We start from the raw sequence: 12,958 nt of genomic DNA on the forward strand, positions 1-12,958 counted from the left end.
AATAAAATAATATTAGAATACTGTATAAAATAATATCGGAATATTGTTGCTAACGTTAGAAATAAAAAATTTTCGAAATGAATATGACATTATCAATATTAAATATCAAAATAGTATAATTAACATTTTCTTTAGCAAATATTGATATTTGGATTAAATAATATGAATATATGACCCTATACATGTTTAGACTACAACTATTAAGGTGCGACCTTTTTTTTTTTTTTAGAAACCGATATTCCGATATTATCGGTTACTGAATATCGATATTCCGATATTATCGGTTACTGAATATCGATATTCCGATATTATCGGTTACTGAATATCGATATCAAAATATCGGATATCGGAGACAAAATATCGATATTTCGATAATATCGATATCGATATCCCATCCCTATTTCACCGGCAGCAGCCATCTTCAACTCCTTCTTCTCACACCACGCTCCTATCAGGTTGGCGCACCGACCAGCTTCATCTTTTAATCTGGCTTTGCTGTTCGACGCTACTACTACAGCAAGGCCATCTACATATGCTGTGGCAGGGAAACGCTCCTCTTCAAGCACCCCAACAACTCGTCAAAGACCAATTTCCACAGAGCAGGACCAAGGACAGAGTCCTGAGGGCAACCTCTTTCCATGGTATCTTCGATTTCATTGAAGTTGCCTCGTATCTTTATCGTTCTGTTCTCAAGGTAACTCTTTAAGAGGTCGTACAAGTTGCTCGGGGTCTCACATTTTTGCAATTGCTGGAGTACGCTCGGCCACCACACACTATCAAAGGCAGAAGATATATCAAACAGGAGGAGCATAACATACTTCTCCGCCCTCTCTTCAACGTCACGGCGCACTCTCACCAAAGGCGTCTACGGTTCCTCTGTCTTTAGTGGATCCGTACTGGCGTGGATGGCTAGCTCTTGAGAAGACTAGTGGTAGGCTCGTGACCATCATGGTTTCTAACACTTTTCTTACTACGGGGAGAAGGCATATGGGGCTATAAGACTTGGGTAACTGCTTATCCTTATCTCCTCCTTTGTAAATGAGCTTAACCTCAGCAATTTTCCAGCTTCTTGGAAAGTGTTCTCTATCCAGAATCATTGAACACCGCTAACAGCTTTTCTTCAATGTAGGGGATGCTATGGTTTAACATTACCGCGTCAATCATGTCCAAACCAGAAGCACGACCAGTCCTTTGCTTAGCTACAACAACACGGAGACCCCATATGTCCCACAGTGGGCACAAATCCGTACCAGGTGGATATATCGTGGCGTCCCTTATGAATCTATCCTCTTCATTACCTTGGGATGGGTCATCCCTTGGGTAGGTTTCCTCGATGAACATCTTACACGCCTCGTCCAGAGTAGATGCTTGGTTACCTCCAAGCTTCAACACTGAGATTACCTACAGCGGGGTCGGCTTACCTAACGCCACCCTATGTGGTATACCCCAGGGATTCTTGGAGGACTCCTCGACGATGAATTCGTCCAAAGATTTCCACTTGCGTGACCCCAGGTGCGGTCGATATGCTCTGGCCTTAGATCTGTACTTGTCAGGGCAGCGCGCTGTTCATCACAACTACACCTCTGGTATGACTGCCAGGCCTTGTAGAGTTCTCTTTTCATGGTAGTCAAGGCCGGCGTCCACCATGGGACAGGTCGAGCCCTTGCCTTTCGGTGCCAGAGAGACTCCTTAGCCATGACACGAATAATGTCTGTGATTCTGGTCACTCGGTAGTCTAAGTAATCGGGTTGGACCGTTCCCGCCGCATCCCATTCCTCGTCAACTAACCGGAATGGAACTAACCCATGCGTTAACCGGAAAGCATTCTAATTTGCTCCTTGGGTTATGTACCCCTTCTCAATGCCGTGGAAACTTTCGGGACCTTCTGTAAGCTTGAAAGCTATAGCTCGATGGTCGGAACTCGTCTCAGATCTGGGAACCCAATCAATAATTCGGTTTGCTATTACGTGCGAGGCCAGCGTCACATCAATCCAACTCTGCCCCCTTACACAAGAAAATGTAGGAATGGCAGAAGTTTCATTCAATACTACTAGCTGGCTCCTCGCAATAAACTCTTCAAGCTTAGCACCTCTTCTATTTGTTCGACTGGATTCCCATATCGTGTTCCAGGAGTTTGTGTCGGAGCACATTATTACGCTTCTAGAGCTAGCGGTAACCATCTCCAAGACAGCTATGTCATCGTCAATATTATTGCTGTTTGGTAGGTAAGCCGATACCAGCGTAAAGGTGACATCTACCCACCTGACATAGCATGCTGTGGAATCCGCCGTTATATATTGCCCCAGATCCATCACATCGAGGTTCGGATTATTAACTACTATAGCAGCCCTGGGCCTCCACTCTCTACTGCTCAGGGCTATAACCCTTGAAATGAGGCCAAACCCCGTGACCAAGTTTCCACGCCAGCTCGGTTCCTGGATTTCCATAATATCGTATCTTTGTGAGATAGCGCGTAGTTCGTTTGCCACGATGCGCCGGCGGCCCATGTTGAGTTGGAGAATGTTAAAGCTACTCATAGAAAGCCTTTTTTCTGCCTCATTAGCCCACTTTAAGTTCACAGGACAATCTCTGCTGCTCCCCTTGTGTTTTCGTTGGCTAATAGGAGTGTTCGCTCGTTGACTATTAATGCACAGCAGACCATCTAGTTCTTTTTTCTTTGGGCATTCCTTCATCGTGTGACCACTCGCGGCACACCAGATGCAGACAACAGCATCTACTGTGCATTTGGCCTTAGTGTGGCCATAGCCCTGACATCTACTGCATCGGGGGGCGTCAAGGTAGTCTTTAAAGGACATGTTCCACCATCCTCCATTTATGCTTTCCATTTCTAAGAGCAGGAACCGAACGGTTGGGTGCATTTCTAACACCCAATTCTTGCTCAACCCATTTCTACCCGCTGAGGAGAAAAGAGGCCGAAGGTCATCGATGATCAGTGAAATAGAGTTTGGCTTCTCGGGTATTCTGCCCCATAAAAATCTCACCAGTTCCGCTGAAGTCCATGACTTCCTGCCTTGGCTTCTTCTTCAGAGCTAGCCTCGCTTGTAAGCCTTGAGCGCGTAGTCCCTGCCACCCAATCACTTTGTTTGCATCACCACAATCATCCATGCGAACTAAAACAGACCTCGCCTTGGTGGCACGGACTATAGTAGCCTTAGCACCAATTTATTCAGTTGATGGCAGCTTGCTAATAACATCCATTGGGTTCTTGGTCGAACCACTGATGGTGACATATGTTGATTGCGAAATGTGTGTCGGCTTTCTTGGCAGGGATTTAACTATTTCCGCCATTGTTCTCACTTGTTTATTTTCATCACGTACCAGTTTTGGCTCCATTTTGTTGTCTATATTTGTTTGCGACTTTTTACTTGCCGCCTTGGCCTTTTTCCTGTTTCTTTTGCTAGTGTATACCTCAAAAGCTACAGTTGAGGCTGAAGGCTCAGCTATGTCTATGCCTACACACGCTTGTTGCGGTTCGCTATAACAACCAGCACTAGGTTCTAGGCATCGAACCGTTGTATCGTCCGGTGAAGTGGACGTCAAAGCTTTTGGTATAGAAGTTTCAACTATAACATCCGCGAGCAGGTTATGGAATCTTTGTCATGAAAATGTTTCACAAATCGCCTTCTCCACAATAGCAGAAATATCACTATTGCTGTCTTCACTAAACATAGCCCCCACCGTATGCCTTCTTTAATCTCTCTTTCACCGTTGGACACGATGTCTCCTTGTCCGCCTGGATCTCTCTTGACCCGGCAAATGAGAGCTACTTTCAATGAAATGGCATCGGCTCGTTCCAATAAGTTATCAACAACCTTCGCCTCCGCCCTTCCTATAATCCGATCGCCTCCTTTGGCGTTGGGGAATGGTTCAGCTTGCCTATTTCCCCAGTAAACAGCTCCAGATCCGAAATGGCCTTTCTTAAGTCCTGCTATGTCGCTGCCCTTACCTTCATCATCGCTAAAGCATTCGCATGACCCGCCGCTAAAGTTGTTGTAGGTAGAGGTTGCGAATCCGGGGCCAGCTGGGGCTGCAGCCTCATCTTGCGCCATGGGGGCTGCGGGAGCTACTGACTCCTCTGGCGGTACATTAAATCTCACAGCTTGTACAATCGGGGTCCTGTCCGCATTCATTCTCATTAGAATGATATTCCTAAGATATATATTCCTAAGAAAACAGGAAAAGAGAGAGAGACAAAAATAATACAACAACAAAAATAAAAAGAAATTGAGTGCAGAGAAAAAGGAAATACTGTAGACTGAATAATAAAATAAAATGAAACGGTCCCGGGTTTAGACACCATTTATGCGTTGTCGGAAGAGAAACACTAAAAAAAAGTATGAAATCGGGCATATTAACAATACGCAAGACTACTGAAATAACACTGTTTTATTCTTTCTCTTAATGCGTCTTATATACACTTTGGTTGTTTATTTACATGGGTAGAGAATATTAAGGCGGACAATACGCCTTGTCGTAGTATAACTTGTAGAAGTAAGAATATTTTGTGAAATGGGTTTCAGTCAGCAGTGCTATGTCGATGAAATGCTCATAGAGGAATATGTCAAAATTTTCTCGGTGGGTATGTAGTCCATTTGCATTCCACAAAAGTATATTTAAGGCGCTCTTGTTCATCCAGGTAAATTGTACGGGATTTCTGTAAGGAGCCTGGTTAGGAGTGAGATGAGAGGCTAGATTATGTCTTGAAGATCACGAAGGAAGGGGGAAAGAATAGATGCTATTTCAGGATTATTATGGCTGTTTTAAGAATAGAAGAACGATCTTGGAAATGAGTTTATGTCGGTCTAGATAGAGATTGAACTATCCTTTGGGGTTGTTGAATTGGATCCTCGGTAACCGGAGATTCGGGCAAAAGATTGACCGAAGAGGAAGTTTGGGATAGGGGAGGAAGTTTAGGATTGATCTGTGAAGGAATTTTCACATTTTTGGTAGGAAAGTCATTTTTAGATGTTTTAGTCTGTGGATGGGAGCTTTAGGACTAATACAGTGAAGTCTGAGGGAGATGAACAAAGGACTGAGGCCGAGGGTGGGAGGCTTGAGGCGCCTGAGCTCGACGAGTCACTTCTAAATATTTAATAGGCTGTCTTCTGGGGTTGATACGTTGTTGGAGCAGATTTTTGACTGGGTTACGATATTCCACGTCACTCGTTGATGGCCCAGCAAGTTTTTCTTCTAGAACCACTTTGTTTTGGTAACATATTACGTTAAGAAGCATTTTATGAAATTATGTATGATTTTAAAACATCTAAATACATACAATAAATGCCGTGCATGTTTGTTTAAATACAGAAAATTGTCTTTATCGACCAATATGATAGAAAAAATAAGTGGTTTATCTGGGCTGAGAAATCTGAAGATTTTATCGCTGGCCAGAAACTACATCAAATCATTTTCTGGTTTGGTAAGTTATATATATTTTTTATTACATAATGATATAAGTTTTATTATTATTATAGAAACTCAATTTTATAATATGACTTGTAACAATGTTACAAAAATTGTCACAAAGAATAAAAGATATTTTGTATTTTTTTAGATATTTACAATTTAACTCTATAATTTTATTTAATATATTTTAATATCTTCAACTGTTTATGCATTACGCAGCAGTTTCCAGCATTGGCACACATATATTATATTGGAACTTAAGGGTGGTATTTTCGTGTAAATCATTAAAAGTAGTCCACCAATATAAAATTACATCTTACATCTTTACAATTATTGCCAATATAAGCACACATATATAGCCAAATACTTAAAATTTACCAAGAAGTTCATAGGTTACTGACAGAGTTGCAGGCTGAAACAGAAACACCTAATACATGTGCCGTATCTCCAGAAATGTTTAGAGGGAAAGGTGATGATGAAGGAACGGTAAGAACGATATGACTTTTGTTATAATCAGCGCCTAATCTAGTTGGCTCTGAGTAAACAGCGATATGACCTTCTCAAATTGTTCAATTTTTTTTTTTTTTTTTACAAGACTCCCAGATTGGAGTCCTATACTGCCTAAACATGGTTGGGGGTTCAATGTGTTTCATCTTGTGGGACCGCCACTCAATGAAAACAGTCGACGCCCCAGGCCTTTTTCATTCTTACCAATTTGATGTTGCCAAAAGACATCAAATTGGTAAGAATGAGTCTTGACCACTGAGCTACGGGCGATAGGTGAAATCAAGTGTCGATTTATATTGTTCTACCAATTGATTCACGACTAGTTTTCTCAACTTTTTCATAAATGATACAACAAAATGGTGACGAGGTTAAGTACAATTGGATCAGCTAAGGGTAAGCTATCTGATTTCTATAATTTTATTCTTCTGGTCCAATCTAAATTAAAGAAAACTAAATGAATTCTTAGCTGTTTGCACAAAATTTCTCTGTATAAATACGTTTCAAGCAATGAGAATTTGTGTCTACAATTTTTTATAAACTTACGTATTACAAGTTTCTCGTGTCTATACTATTATAGGCCTTATAAAAGCACTGAAGGATCTATAAAAGTTTATATAAGTAGAAACCACAAAGGCTCCAAGAAAGCATTGGTGTTTTAAGCCCGATTTATTAGTATCGAAAACTCGATCAATTGATTTCTGATTATTTTGTCCATCTTTTACGAGATATAAACAAACGTAGATTTATATCGCCTTGTGATTGCAAGATTAGTTTTGCAAACATACTTCTACGAGCCAAGATTATTTGAGGCCTTTGCGCAACCAAATCAGAGAGTCAATTCTTGAATCAGAACATGACGATTTAAGAAGTAGTGGAAAAAGTACTTGCATAGGAAGCTTCTAAAATCAATGTACGGGAAACAGCAATTCATCTACAGACGTAAAAATAACGGTAAGATAAATACAATTTCAAAAAGTCAACCATTTCCGGACACTCTATCGACAAGTTTTAAACCATTAGCTTGATCTAATAATGAATTAAATCACCATTCTAATTGTTTTAACTTAGAATCAAGGCTCGATTATAAAACACAGTCTTGAGGGTGTTTACTTAAGATCTTGCTCCACTGCTTAACTGCGGGCCGTCTGATTGTTTGTTAAAATGTTCATCTAAATTAGTCTGGAAAATTCGGGCTGAAATTAAAATGGATTATTTCTTTTGGCTAACATAGATATATTTTTCTTTAAACTATTAATTGTTGATCCCTGGAGAGGCAAATTGTGTTAATACAATGAATTAAAATAATAATTATTTAAATATAAAAAGATGGTCGGGGTTGCGGTCAAAAAAAGATCAAATAGTTTATAACTATTTTAATGTCCGACGTTTCACCCCACCTTGCAGGGCTTCCTTCATGAGGGCTGTTCAAAGCGAAAGGTTGATAGTGATGAGCTGAGACCAGAGACATTATTTGATGCATTAAGCGATCTTCATGAGAATATTCCAGAACTAGAATTAAGATCACGGTCAGACAAGTCCAAAGGACCACTATTAAAACAGTTGTCGCGATTCAATAAAAATCTCGACAACTTTTTGTAAATCAAGGAGGGAAGTTAAATCGCTCGGCAGATAAATGATATTATCATATATGATAAAATGATGCATGACTCTCGCGAAGCTTATTATTAGGCTTTATCCTTTGATTTTAAAGAAGAGAAATTATCAATGACGGTGGATCGGTCCTGTTTGGCAAGTCATACCACAATTCTCCGCCTCCCACCAATAAATATACCGACCTTTGATGGCAGTATCTGGGGGCCATTTAAAGAAAGTTATTTGTTCCTTATTCACAATAACGGTGGTTTGGCAAAAATGCAAAAGTTTCATTATTTTAAATCTGTGGTAAAAGGGGCTGCCGCGCATCTATTTCGATCTCTGACACTGAATATCAGCATGTCTGGGAGACACTTAAGAAACGGTATGACAATAAATCATTACTTTTGATTTGCTGGTTTCATTTTATTGGACTGTATATAATTGATGGTAATGATGAAATGAAACATACTTAACTGAAAATAAAAATCTATTGCATAAATTGTATACATTATATTGATAGGTGTGGACTTACTCCTCTCTTCATTCCTCCATCCTTCACTGTTCCGGGAGGCACCTCAAAGTTTCACTACTCACTCATTTTTCCATTAATAAAGGAAGGAAGAAAATTACTGCTGGTAGCAAAGAATATGGCTCTCTCATCCACAAGTTTCTTCTTCTCCCCATAGAGAGCGCTGGAGGAGGTAAGCTTTGGCTGTTTGCCACATAGGGCGCATTATTAGGGACCCATCCAATTCAGACTTTCGGTTCCCGTAACAGTTCTACTCTCGAATGTTTCCCATGCCGAGAAAATCATCGCATTTATGAATGCCCGTATTTTAAATCTTTAACTTCAATGGAGCGGTACAAATGAAATAAAGTATCTTAAGAGGTGCTTTAACTGTATATCAGCTTGTCATTCCGATAATCGTGGCACTTCTCGCAATATCTGTCGATAATGTGATCTTACGATGCCCACATTGCTACATTTCACTCCAAACAATCATCACACCTAACTATTCGAAAAGACAGCTTCCAAACAAACTTCAATAAATCGTAAAACTTCCATTGATTCAAAGGACACAGTAATTTATTCTGCTTGAGGTGGAACAATAAATGTCCTTCTTGGATCGTAAAGGGCTATTACCGTCCTATAGGTGGGGTTACTATCTTGATAGTGGGTCTCAGAGATCATTTATCACCACGCACTGTGTACAACGCCTAAGGTTACCTACCATTAAGCAGGAACCCAAATCGCATTAATGGGCTCGCTGATAGTCCTATTTAGAAACATATGCGCTTATAGTACTGAACGTCATAGATAAAATACCTCAGCAGCCTTTTTCATCGACAATTATAGAAGCCTTTAGTAATTATGCATTAGCATAAATGATTTCTACAAACCAGGACGGAATGATTTCCTACTACTATCTGACTTGTCAAGTCAAATATTTATGCGAGGAACTGTCCGATATAGGAATGAGGACTGGTCGATATGTAGTACACTTACCTTTCAAGGAAAGGAAAGTAGATTTGAGAGAATCACAATCAATAGTCGCATCACGTTTTAGACGATTAGAATTAAAATTAGATGGGACACCAGCGATGAAAGCTGAGTTCTCTCAAATCCTCCGTAACTATTTAGATGAGGGAGTAATAATCACTCGTACAGAGGGTAAATACCTTCTTCCTCACCATAGAGTTTTAAAAAAGGATTCTTCCAAAATATTAAGAATTGTTCTTGACTCATCATTCCCTACTAGTAAAAGATCAGTTAATGATAAACCTTTGACGGAACCCAAACTTTAGTAGGATATTCTCCAAATATTATTGAATTTTCGCTTATGTAATTTTTTTTTCACAGCAGACATACAGAAGATGTTTTTGCAAATTAAGATTTACCCCGAACACCCTCACTATTTAGTATACATTTTGTATACAGATTTGAGGGTAATGAGACCCTTCAAGAATTTTAATTCAATACGCTTCCATTTGGGTTATCTTGTTCCCCATTCATTCCAATGCGCGTTCTAACATAAGATAAGAAAATGATAAAGATGAGAGAGAGAGAGGGATTCCCACTGGCCTGGAAAACACTCTCCCATAACAGCTACATTGATGATATACTCACTGGATCCGACGATCATGAAGAAGTTAGTCAATTACACAGTAAATTGATTTCCCAACTAAAAAAGGGGTGACTCTGAATTGGGTAAATGGAAAACTAACTGTACATCATAATTGAGTCAGGTATCAAATGTTTCAGAAAACCTATCAACTCCATTAGAGACATGGGAAGAGCACTCTGTCAAGCTTCCAGACATGCAGTGGGACTCTCAAGGTGATTGTCTATCATATAAGGTAAACATCAAAGAAATAGTGACCACTAAGCGCAAGATATGTCGGTATTAGCGAGAATTTTTGATCCGTTGGAATACCTACCGCCGATGGTGTTTAAGGGCAAAACTATCATGCAGAAGCTCTGGAATATGAAGCTAGAGTGGGATACTCCAATACAGATAAATTTAGCCGAGGAATGGAAGAAATTCATGGTACAACTTTCTGCACTGCAATCTTTAAAAATTGTATGACATCTATTACATGCTGAGGCTTGTAAAATCATGGTGATCGGATTTGCAAATGCATCCACAGTTGGTTATATAGCAGTTATTTATCTGCGCTGTGAAACAGATAAAGGAAGTACAATTCTCTTGAGGTTCACTACTGTGCTTGGCTTCGGTGAAAACAATGTCTCTACCCAGATTACCTAGTCTCTACCTAGTTTCTACCCAGTCTACCGTCCTAACATACTCGTCCTTATCCTTAATAACGACTTAAAAAAAAAATAAGACCCTCGTCATTCTTTCATTGCTATTTAGTCATTTTCATCTCTCATCTCTAAGAGGCGCAGCGGTTTGGAGTCAGGGCTATAAGGAAACTTTGACAATAGAAACCTAGTTATTTATTTTTCAACCCATAATTTTGTTTTGAATAAACTCAATAAAAGATAACGAATCCTACTTTCGTACTATTAGTAATACACTTTTCAATGAATATTTCTTTCGTTTTTATCAATTTCTTATAAAAGTATATTTTGTCATTTAAGGAAGCAGTTGGTGACAGTTTAGAACAATTATGGATATCATACAATTTTATAGATAAAACGAAAGGTATTGGGACCCTAAGAAATTTAAAAGTCTTGTACATGTCTAATAATCTAATAAAGGAATGGTCAGAATTCCAAAAATTACAAGAATGCCAAGAGTTGAAGGAATTAACTTTTATGGGTAAGTAAAACTGATGTTCAAAAATGAGTTGAACTCTATTTTATATTTGAGATCATTTCTTAAAGCATAATAAAAAATATTCATTTTCAAGGTAACCCTCTTTGTGAATCTTATGAAGAATCTGGTTGGAGATTAGAAGCGACTAGAAAACTACCACAATTGGAGAAATTAGATGGTGAACCAGTAATAAATGAGATGAATAGTCCGTCAAATATTTATAATAACTTGGGAAAATAAAATATATTACTTTACTGAAGTGGTAACCGTAGTTGCTAGTTAGCTACTTTTTGCCTTGGTGAAAGGTATAGCTTCAGTTCCTTATTGAGTAGAGAATGTGTTTATAGAGAATATATGTGTTATAACAAAATGTTTTTTTTCTTTTGAGTAGCCCTGTTCCAACTAACAGTAACTTATACCCGGTTAGTGTCGTACAGATTATAATTATACATATTCAATACATTATTACCTAAATATCAAAGTAAATTTTCTAACAATGTTCAGAGGAGGGGGGGCAGGGATACAACCTAGTCAAAATTGTTGAAAAATATTACATTTTGCCACCCCACTCCCAAAGTCTAGTAACAGCTTCCCTTCATAAGCACTCATTATTCATAACAAATTTAAAATTACTTAAAAGTAAAGGATATATTTTAACTTGACTTAGTATGAGAGGTTCCAGAACACAAATCATGTAATAATAATAATAATAAACTCTTTATTTCTTCTGGGACGAATCCTTTTTGAATGATATTACAAGTCATAATGTGTTAACATTAGAGCCTTAAATTAAAAGGAAATTAGAACAAAGAAAGAATCAAGTAATAATAAAAAATAAATAAATTATAATAAGTAATGATTACGTAACTTCTGTCCTATTCAACACCTGAAATCGGTGCCGTATATCCAAAAATAACCCTTGATACATTTTCTTCCTTGAAGATGGTATCCCTAAACAGAATAACATCAGCATCCTACCACTATATGTAATTTATTAGTGGTTTTAAGTTTCTTCACTACGACCGGAAGAATTAACTGATAAAAATGATAACCGAGACCAATATCTGTGTTTATGTTTTAGGTATTACCTGTTCAAAATTCAAACATTTGGGAATTAAATGTTGCTTTGTCGATATCCGCCAAGGAAATTAAAATAGAAAGTATTATGATTCAAAGTCAAAAGAATTTTAAAAAAAGAGAGATCAAAAAGTCCTACTTAGTAATAGATCTATTTATCTCTCAGTTTGTTTATGTATTAGGGATTATACAAGTTCAAATTCCCTGGTTTACATTCATCCAAGGGATTAGAAGATAAAGGTCTACATATCAGTGTTTATTTTTTTAGGTTTAATCTCCTAAGTTGTAGTAAAAACAAAACACTCATCCACTTCCTAAAGCCTAAGTATCTTAAATCACAGGGAAAACGAAATGACGGCCGGGTACACTCAGCCTCTGCCAAAGCCGTAAGCCTCTCAAACAGGTTATGTCAAGCTAAAATTAAATTTGAATCCCCTCATATACTGTTAATGAAATGGCGGTCGGGAACACTTAGGCCCTGATTGCAGTATAAAATTGGGTACCTGATCCATCAATGGGTGGTGGGGATAACGCGAGACCCTCATAATACAACGGTGTCTTTCCAAAACAAAATGGCGACCAGGTACACTCAGCCTCCGCCAAACACGTAAGTTTCTAAAACAGTAAAACAACAATATGGCGGTGCGGGCACACTTGCAGTCACGTGATCATAAGGCAGCAATCGGAAGCTAGTATTTGGTCACGTGACCCATGGGATTTAAATTTAAATTTAGCTCGACATAACCTTAACCATTCACGTGATTCGTCACATGGCCACACCCTCTTTTAAGTCACGTGACTTAGTTGTGCCAGGCCACCATATTGTTCGTATAATCGTGTAAACAATGTACTGTGAACTGGTAAATTCTATAACGTATACGATGATATATAGAGTTATATCTTTTAATCCATTCGATGATAGAAAAAAAGGGACTTTGAACTTGTATAATCCTTAAAAAGGAAATAAATCGGGTGGTAAATAGGCTTGTACATATGAATTCTTTCTCAGTCTTCGTTCCAGCATGCTTTAGTAAACACCACCTCCGGAAACGTGTAAGTAATTTTTTTTA

At 38.5% G+C, this 12,958-nt stretch overlaps 1 protein-coding gene across 1 annotated transcript in view; it reads left to right on the forward strand.

The window, feature by feature from the left end:
• The window catches only part of ODA-Dnal1 (Outer dynein arm dynein axonemal light chain 1), a 37,091-nt gene extending 25,936 nt beyond the window's left edge, over positions 1–11,155 (forward strand). The window contains exons 3-5 of the mRNA XM_067053352.1: positions 5,329–5,440; positions 10,634–10,814; positions 10,906–11,155. Of these exons, the coding sequence (XP_066909453.1) occupies positions 5,329–5,440; positions 10,634–10,814; positions 10,906–11,051 (439 nt within the window). The 3' untranslated portion in view covers positions 11,052–11,155. The remainder of the gene's footprint in view (positions 1–5,328; positions 5,441–10,633; positions 10,815–10,905) is intronic.
• The last annotated feature ends 1,803 nt before the right edge of the window (positions 11,156–12,958 follow it).

The sequence above is a fragment of the Halyomorpha halys genome, unplaced genomic scaffold, assembly GCF_000696795.3.
Source record: "Halyomorpha halys isolate HHAL.00 unplaced genomic scaffold, Hhal_1.1 Scaffold2299.1, whole genome shotgun sequence".
Taxonomy (NCBI): Eukaryota; Metazoa; Arthropoda; class Insecta; order Hemiptera; family Pentatomidae; genus Halyomorpha; species Halyomorpha halys.